The sequence below is a fragment of the Dysidea avara genome, chromosome 4, assembly GCF_963678975.1.
Source record: "Dysidea avara chromosome 4, odDysAvar1.4, whole genome shotgun sequence".
Classification (NCBI taxonomy): Eukaryota; Metazoa; Porifera; class Demospongiae; order Dictyoceratida; family Dysideidae; genus Dysidea; species Dysidea avara.
Window position 1 is genome coordinate 35,117,597 of NC_089275.1, and position 9,533 is coordinate 35,127,129.

General features: G+C 38.7%; 2 protein-coding genes across 2 annotated transcripts in view; one reads left to right on the forward strand and one right to left on the reverse strand.

Moving 5' to 3' along the window:
* The window catches only part of LOC136254815 (uncharacterized), a 47,794-nt gene that overhangs the window by 19,793 nt on the left and 18,468 nt on the right, over positions 1 to 9,533 (forward strand). The window lies entirely within an intron of this gene.
* LOC136254813 (uncharacterized) lies at positions 643 to 8,393 on the reverse strand. Its single transcript, XM_066047560.1, has 14 exons — positions 8,238 to 8,393; positions 7,896 to 8,159; positions 6,779 to 7,299; positions 6,621 to 6,709; positions 6,233 to 6,305; positions 3,855 to 3,970; positions 3,729 to 3,797; positions 3,608 to 3,679; positions 3,423 to 3,561; positions 3,234 to 3,377; positions 3,010 to 3,183; positions 1,252 to 1,549; positions 1,088 to 1,192; positions 643 to 1,033 (listed from the first exon to the last, which is right to left on the reverse strand). Exons 1-14 carry the CDS (start codon positions 8,329 to 8,331, stop codon positions 792 to 794), a joined length of 2,400 nt encoding a protein of 799 aa, XP_065903632.1. The 5' UTR covers positions 8,332 to 8,393; the 3' UTR covers positions 643 to 791.

Consider the following 9,533-nt stretch of genomic DNA (forward strand, 5'->3'; position numbering starts at 1 on the left):
GCAGAAAGGAGAAAAAATCACCTGAGCTAATATTCAGACTCATAGATACACCATAGCTAGGCAACATGTACGGGGCTGGTACACCTGTACCAGTGCTACGTACATTATGTTACGACCTATTCTATAGCATCCCAAAATGATGTGTTGCAACAGTTCTGTAGCACCATACGCATGCCAGGGAGCTATGATTGTGTCTTTTCTATAACTCTTTGATGATGTGTTGTAACACCACCTATAGCACTGTGTGTCAAGGTGTTGTGACTGCACTTTAAGGATTGGCTACTGCAGGAACACCTGTTGTGATCAGCACCACCAAATTAATAGATCACGGCAGCATATCATTTAAGGTGTTATCAGTACCAACACCTCAGACTGATGTAGCACTTTGTGTGTGGTAATCAACACCTCCAAACAAACTAGGCTGACGGCATTCTACACTCTACTCTGGACGGAAAGAAACTGTATGCAGTATAATACTTATGTTAGAGTCCCATGCAATGTTGCTGCTACACTCTTAGTTATCAATGGTTCCAGTATACGTAGGTTGACAAAACATCCCGGAGGGTGACTCTAGCACTCAATGCTGGATGTCTTCAGCACAGTGCTACTTACAATAAGGTGTTATCATACTTATAATCCAATTGTACTGATAAATCTTAAAAATTAAGGCTTGTGCATGTATTTATAATTAAGTGATAACATAATCTACAATCATTCATTGTTTTTAATTTAGATCAACTTGACCAAATGGTATGTACTTAGCTTAATTGTTTAAATCACAGCATAGTCAACTAAACATAGCCAAAGAAATTACTGCATCTAAATCCTAGAATCATGTTATCATTAAAGTCTTTGTTGGTACGGTGGCATGTAGGCATTCTCAAAGTCAGAAAACACGTGGAGGATGTTGGAAGAATCTTATCATCACCCAAGAAGATCAGTTCAATTTTCTTACCAAATCCTCCCACTGGGACTGAGTCAGCCCCAGTGCAAAATACTAGCACATGTTCTAATGTGCACTCTATGTCACCAGCTACAGTGAGACAGTTGTATATTCAATGTATACTGGCAACTTTAAGTACTGTACCTTCACAGTCATCCAGAAAATCTCCAAAGAAAACATAAGCCTGTTCCTCTACACTCCTCTGGTCATCTCCTGAATATGTCACAGAGAACAATTCCTTTAGCGATTCTATAAATACAGATGTGCGTATATATATGTGCAGGAATCATTGATCGATCTGTTTATACCTGCAGTCAGAACTGATGGTCGAAACCTAAACAGATCTCTTAATACACAGCCATCATGATGTTTCATGTAATGTAGCACACCAGTGCACTGCAGTCCCTCTGCAAACTGGTCCATTGCAGCCTTCGGCTTAATGAGACAATGGTAGTCTATTAATATTGAAATTATTTCGTCTTTATCATCAGTTGTTAGGGCCTCAAACGGCTTCATGTAGCCGGTTTCCATTAGAGCACTCTGGTTGAGGTATTGCTCACCATCAAATACGGCTTGCACTTCATTGTTGGATGTAGCTGCTTTGATCTAACAAAATAAATGCAATTTTACATTTACAATAGAATCGACATGATATGCTTCTAAACTATGATTCAGGAAAATTACATTAGTTGACCTTTGGTTGTATCGAGTGATTGGAGTCAAATATTTTACAGCATTTGCAAGGGGGCTTTAAGTCATAGTTCTTATTTTAGGGATCATAAAGTTTAGGATTTTTCTAGCCAAAACTATTACCCTAAAACCAACCTCATTTTTCCTTCATGAAAATGTGGCAGCATTGATTAGGCATAACCAACAAGCCCAAAATGTCTTCAGACTGACCCCAAAACTTCCCAACAAGGAAGGTTCTGTGGAGTTTTCAAAAATCTCTATGTTACAAAATTTATGCTAACAAGCTAACTGATGCCTCAGCCAAGCATAACTCGACAATTGATAAGGCTACGGGCTTGATTTCTTTGTACCACTTCACCCCAAGATGTACCTTTTCACCAATTATGGTGTAATTGCAATAGCACAATACTGCTTCCCTCTATAGCTGGTTAGCAATCACGCTTATATCTTTTGTAGTGACTGGATTAATCACGGACTGAGACGCTTCTCATACAGTTCTTTGTAAATAATGCATATAGCTGAAGGTATTAGCCACTTAAGTGTTCAGTACGTAATCAATTGCTGGGATGTGTTCGTATGCTAATTTTATGGCATGCCTGATGCCTTTCTCTAATGCAGTAACACAGCAAAAATAGCGCTCCAATACTACCTATACTAATCCTGTCTTTGGTCAGTATTGAAACAACCATTTTAAAAAGGTCCCCATAATGAGACAAAACGAACCTCAAATCTACAAATGGCTCCAATGTTGTTCACTATTGGAGCTCGTGGTCTGTTTTTGTTTGAGCTTAGGTAAAATTTCTGCACTATTATTAGTTCCAACACCAAAACATAGATGGAATAAATACAGTCAGTATTTGTGTATAATATTATGCTGTGTATGCACGAGTTCAACAGTCATAATCATGTTACAGCAAGGTGAACAAACAAGTAGAAAGAAATTGAGAATTTTACGGTGGATTAGGAATCAAAGAAAAAAGCATTGAAACAAAGGCAGCTAAAAAGTGGCGAAACAAGGGAGGTGCAGATATACTTACCGGTGGGCATATAATCCCCTAATTCAGCCAAGGTTATGAACTGAAGAATAAGGATTAAATGTCCACTAGTATATCTGTACGTATAATCAATGCTGAAGGCATGCCAGCGACTGGTGATAACTTCCATAGGGGGGAGGGGGGGAAACAAAACAAAAAAAAAAACAGCACAATTGTTAATGAGGATGGGCTCACTGGAACATTGGTAGCATGGACAGAGAACATAGAATGTGTGATATGACAATTATGGTAGTAAATAAAACAGTAACAATAATTAGCACCTCCTCTGCAGTGATTTGTTTATTATTATTCTAACTTTCTCTGTGTATCGATGTAAATTACCTGCTGGATTAGTGCCTTTATCATTAAAGGAAGATCCTCGTCATCTATTTCAATATTGGTGGTCTCCCCAGTACACAAATATTGGTATACGCTATCAGACAGCAATGGAAATCCTGGTCCTCCTTGGACAACAGAGATGCCAGCATACCATCCAATACGCATGAAGTCTTTCTTCTGTGTATCAAACAAGTGTTTAATTTTTCGAAGATTGACTTACTGCTTACCTGAATGGCTTGTACATTGGAGCTAAAGAACTTGTTTTTTCCTCCAAGCATGAAACCAGATTGGCTCAGTTCTTTGATAAATAGCCTGAAAAATTCCCGCTTCGGTCCACCTAAATCGACTCCACTTTCACCAACAAAAGTCACCTACAGTTATAAGTAATCACTACATACTTTATAAATAACAAATACCTTCATCCGTTTATTCACGTCAAACTTTTTCTTACGGGCTTCTTTTAAGGCATCTTGCAGTAAATTACTTCTTCTTACGTTGATTGTGAACTCATCATTCAGTTCACCCAGTAGAGTGTTTACAATGGCTTCTGTACTACTGAAATAATTGCATTTTAATTGTTATTCATAGACATTATGATTACTTTGTAGAAGTCTCATCTCCGGCCGTTGGTGGTGCAATGAGACTTGATGCCAATAGAGTGGGTTCTGCACCACTAAATGATTGCAGCATATATAATTATCATTAACAGACATTCTGATTACTTTATAGAAGTCTCATCTCCAATATCTGCTGCAGATGGAACATCTTCATGGGTGAGATCAATAGATGGTCTGATTGAGCAATAAGTGGATAAAATTGAATATATATATTAGGTTTAAATTTCATACACTGTAGGTTCACTCTGCTGAAGTTGCCTAGTAAGCACATTGCAAGGTGGCAGGACAACAGAATCCTCCTCCTCACTGTTGCTATCTCTATCAGTGATGTTTGCAGAGTGAGTCATCTGTGGACAATACAACATTTGCCTTTTGAAATTGTACTGACATAGCTATATGAGAATGTTGATTAAATTTTGCCAGTTTTATTTTTTATTTTTTATACAAGTGCTATAGTTCTGCATGGGCTTAGATTTGTGACTTGCTAAACTCATACACAACACATGACCACAAATTAAATAACCAGTAAGTTGGCATATATTATTTGGAAGCAGCAAAGTCCTGGATATAAGAGTGCTGTCAATGTCCAAGCACACCACTAAACTTTACTTTTCACAACAAATGCATAGCTAAACTACACACTACCGGTTTGCTCAGGCTACTTTTCATGCATGGATTTTCTAGAGATGCATGCCAACCATTGGGAATACTCTTGCACTTTGGAGTGCCACTGACTAGATGGAGCACAAGACAAGAGGCATATGGATAGTTGCCTAGAAGTTTATTTTGGCTTGTGCTTTTAGTCTGGCACACCATATAATGCTCAAAACATGGATAATTGAGTACATAGCTTAGACGAAGCAAACTCAAGAGATATTGCAACACATGCATAAATATATATATATACCATTCTCAATACTAGCATGTCCCACTTGCAACTATATAGGCTCACACTAGTTATGCCAGTATATGGGCTAGCAAAACCATGGCAGTGTTTACCTATATCAAGGCACTCTAATAGAGTGGTCATTCATCTACTCTACTGCTTCTTTTAGCAATGGCATACACTGCCTTAAATTGCAAGGATTCTTGTGGGTAGGGTTGATTTCCAGACTGCAATGTTAAATTATAAGGTAAGTTATAACGGTAAGTTTATAGAAACCGATGGATACGCAAAAAAAGTACCAAAGAGTTACAAAAATAGTGCTCTGCGATATACCGGTAATACCGTTTATCGTGATAAATTATCATAACTGCTTATCATACCGTGACAGCCTTTGATAACCGATACATCAAAATACCAGTATACGATTGTGGTGTTTAATTACCCAATTCGTTGATGGTTTAGCAGACAGGCCCTAAGCAAAACTCAAGGTTGTCACATTACAACACATGCCTACTTGTACTGGACTAGCTATATATTTTCGGTTTTTTGGGATGCATACCGCTTCATACTAGGCCCAAGAAATGATGCAATAATTACAATAACAAGCTAACCGATATCGATATATCGCGATATTTTCCTGTTACTAATACCGTGTATTCAAATTTCAATACCGCCAAGCACTACTCAAAAAGCAAAATAATTAAAAGTATACTAAGCAGAGATGCCAGATTAGACTTCAAACACCACAGTCGTGTCTGTGGGCTTGACGGGAATGTAGTTAGCTTTCAGTAAGCCTTTATTACCTACACCAGTGCTATCAATGCGATTCACACTATCTATAATAATTGTACATGTATTATGCTGAGGCCTGTGTTGATACATATGCCCCTTTTCCTGTCGAATGCTGTACAATTTCAACAAATGTTGTTCAATATTTGACATTCACAGACAAATAGTCGTATAGTTACAGACTTATTTTGCTCAATATCGAATACAGCAGAAAAACACACGCATGTATGAAAACAGAGACCTTACAATTATGTTTATTTACAAAATCACCTAAACTCGAATAATTTTAGTTGCCTGCCTAACCACGTGCATAGTCTCAAGACTACAGGTTAAATGAAGCAGTGCATGGCTCCCATTCCACGCTACAATTACAAACTCATGGGTGGCATTGTCATTTTGAGTGTATGCCATTTGCACCCTGTACCATATCAGCATACCAAAGTGTTAATTTTCCATAGAGACTCCTTTCTTAATGCAGCATAATTATGTAGATGAAACTAAACTATGCTTAAGAAACTATAAGAGGGTGTGGGTAAATACCTGTAGCTGCACTTATAATTAAAAATGGCTAGAAAGGACTTTCCCTTGATAGGTATGCAATAAAATATCACCAAGCTCCCTCTAATGTCGTAGTGCTGGGATAATATATGACAAAAGTTAATATACTGGTGCATTAAAATAGGCTTTCCAGTGATAAAATAGTAGTGAAACAAGAGAAGATGGCACCTATACTGTTATGGCATCGAGCAAATGCCAGTTTATGGATTTTTACAATACAGCTATCATCACGTTCCTTTCATCCCTTTTATGTTGCTACAGCACTACTTTTTTAAAATTTGATTTATTGTTACTGCACTAATGACTAATTCATATAAGGTAAGTAGAAATTAAGCTCACTGGAATATATACAATGCACAATATTCTGTATACGCACCTCCAACTCTGTATCTACAAACATTGTGGTACAGGTGAGATCATGATCATCTTCGTCAGATGATTCAGCAAACCTGTCCAAAAGAAATAAATGTACAGTTGCATACTATAATGTGTGACCAGGCCTGCAACAACCGAGCCCATCCCATGATAACATGCGTGACTGAACTTATCTGCAATAAGGTACTCTTTAGTTCCCTTTTCACACATTTACACTACACACTAATAACAAGCAAAATGCTGACTTCTTGCACTGATTAAGTTTCTTTGTATACAGCAGCCAAATACTGTAGCTTCACAGTAATAATAATTCAAAGGATGGGTGGTCTCACTTGAAAAGGGTGCTTATGCATCACATATTTTATGTTGGCAACTACTAAAATCCATACCTACTACCACAAACTTGCAAATGTTCACGGAGCTGTGAAATTACTATCTTCTCTCCACAATTCAGACATTCCTCTTTGACACTTGCTACCTAATTACAAACAAAGTATGCAGATGTAGCTTTGTAATACTCTATTATAATGGTCACTGTCTTACATACCTGATCAACAATCTCCTGTGCTGGTGTTAGATCTAGGCTCACTTGCATAGGACGTATGTAGACCCTTGCTACACCGATATAAGATCGGAGAAGTCTTGGTGAACTACTGATAGTAAAAGGGATTGTTTCCAGTTTCCTTGTGCTCTGCGTGCTCTTTAGGAATTCCACTCCTCCACCTTGTCGAAGCTTTGGAAATTCAGCAAAAAGAACTTCCTGAAACTCCTTTACACTGCAGTCAATATTGGAAATGGTCACCCGCTTCTCTCCTAGGCCAGCAAGGATTAATGTATTTTTGGCCATAGTGTTGGTGGGAACTTTCTCATCATCAGTTTCTGAGAGGCAGAAAAAACTGTGAGTCCAAGTGGAGGTCTTCTTTAATTTTTTGGCCCGAATAGCTGGAGAAACAGTGCTACGTCTTTTTCCAAAATTATGTCGGTGTTCTGCAGCTACGGAAGTGTTTCTGGCCTCTCTAAGTATATTGATGGCATTGCTGTAGGCGCTTCCAAATCTTTGCATCCTTCCTGTATGCATAATAATTATTATGAATTTAATCACATAATGATTTTAGAGGTTGTATAATAGTTGTAGCTATAAGGTTTAAGTGCAGTGTTAGGTTCAAGACACTAGTGTTGTGCTTTGAAATTATGAAATTATTACATGTATTGAAGTGTTGACAAGGTCACTGCTGATGCAGAAATTATCAAAGAGCATGTTGATCAGTCAAAGAGTTGGTTTTTAAGCACAATGATGTGGTAAACAATTAGAGACTTTTGCTAACCAAATTCTCATTGCATGTGCTTAAAAACCAACTCTTTTGACTTATCAACATGCTCTTTGATATAATCTCTGCATCAGCAGTGATCTTGTCAACACTTCTGAGCACCCATATAGCTATATATAGCTACAGGACAACATGATAGTGATTACGTATGTACCAAACAATAATGTCCCATACATACATCTAAAGTATCTGAGCAGCTATATTCCTACATGCAGCTTTAAGTATGACAATCAGAGCACTGTGGCCTTCTATGTTTGCGGAGGCTAGCTATGATGACCTCAGTCTACATGCAGTATAGCCACTAGAGCTACGTATATACTGTACTAACTGACTCACCTGAATTCTGCTGCTCGACTGATTGCTGTTGTTGGTTAGAACCTCGCTGTAGCTGGCTGCCACTACTGCATGGCTGATCATCAATACGGTCACTGCCGCTCCTAGTGGCTGCTGTGATGAGACGGCGTGTTCGGCTCACAGTTGCCGGGTTGGTCTCTTGTACCGGCTGTGGCCCACCTCCCTCTGACGAATTATTGCCGCGAGGATGATTTTGATGGTTTTCTTGGCTGTCAATGTTTCCTTCTCCACGTGCGGCCTGGTTTTCTGCAATATAAATTCAATTATATGCCGTACCGTGCGGACCTAGACAGCCAATTGGCATATGCAATTGGGTTAGCTAACCTTCCAGTGTAGCTTGAGGAGGGCATCTCAATTGCTGTAAAAACTCGATCGCATGCCCCAAAGATCTTCGTTGGTCGCTAGAAAGAAACTCCATTCCAATGACACAGAAAATTATACTGAACTTGTTGCCAATAATTTATATGCTGGCCGGCGCCCGTATAGTATTACGATCACGTGTAGCCGGTCGGAACGTCATTTTTTCTCCCCGGTTTGTTTGAACTGGTTTAAACGTCATTTTTAATACGCAATACTGTATACACAATGACAGATTCCGTTGGCGAATTGTTGCAAGATATCGAACGAACTCTTCTTCGTGTATATGTGTCCGCATCAGATGTGATTCCTGTCAATGAACGCATTACTGACGTATCGGACTATATGCACAATACTGACTTGGACGGGGCTATATTTGCTTTAGAAAACATTCTACAGAGATTAATTGTCTTACAGCCATTTCTTACTCTTGATTTTCCTGGAATTAATCAGGTGATATACAACGTTAGGAATCTTGTAGATGAGCTTAAAGAAATGGAGGACGAAATGCATAGAAGCCATCACAGGAGTAGAGGAAGGCCTAAAATCCAAATCACAGAACATGAACTGCTAAATCTTTTGGAACTGCGATTTACGCAAGTAGAAATTGCATCACTTTATGGGTGTTCTGCGAGAACTGTTAGAAGGAGGATTTTAAGCTACAACTTACAGGAAATGATAGAGTTCTCTGAGCTGAGTGATGAAGATCTAGATGAACTCGTTGCTCAGTTTGTTAACATATTTCCATGTGCAGGGAAAAAAACCCTAGCTGGCTATTTGCAGACTCAAAATTATCATATTCAAAGGTGGAAGATACGGGAAAGTATGCTACGGGTGGATCCTTGTGGTGTGGAACAAAGAATGAGAAGCATTTTGCATCGACGCAGGTATAAGGTAAAAGGACCAAACAGTTTGTGGCACATTGATGGTAACCACAAACTCATCAGATGGAGGATTGTGATTCATGGTGGAGTGGATGGTTATTCTCGTGTTCCTGTTTATTTGAAAGCCAGTGATAATAACAGAGCTGTTACAGTCTTGAGGGTATTTTTAAAAGCAGTAGAGACATACGGTCTACCTTCTAGAGTTAGATCAGACCACGGTGGGGAGAATACTCTAGTTTCAGAGTATATGCTACGACATCATCTCCGTGGTCCAGGAAGAGGAAGTTTTATAACTGGCAGAAGTGTACACAACCAACGAATTGAGCGTTTTTGGAGAGACTTGTTCTCTGGTTGTACATCTGTCTTTTATTATCTGTTT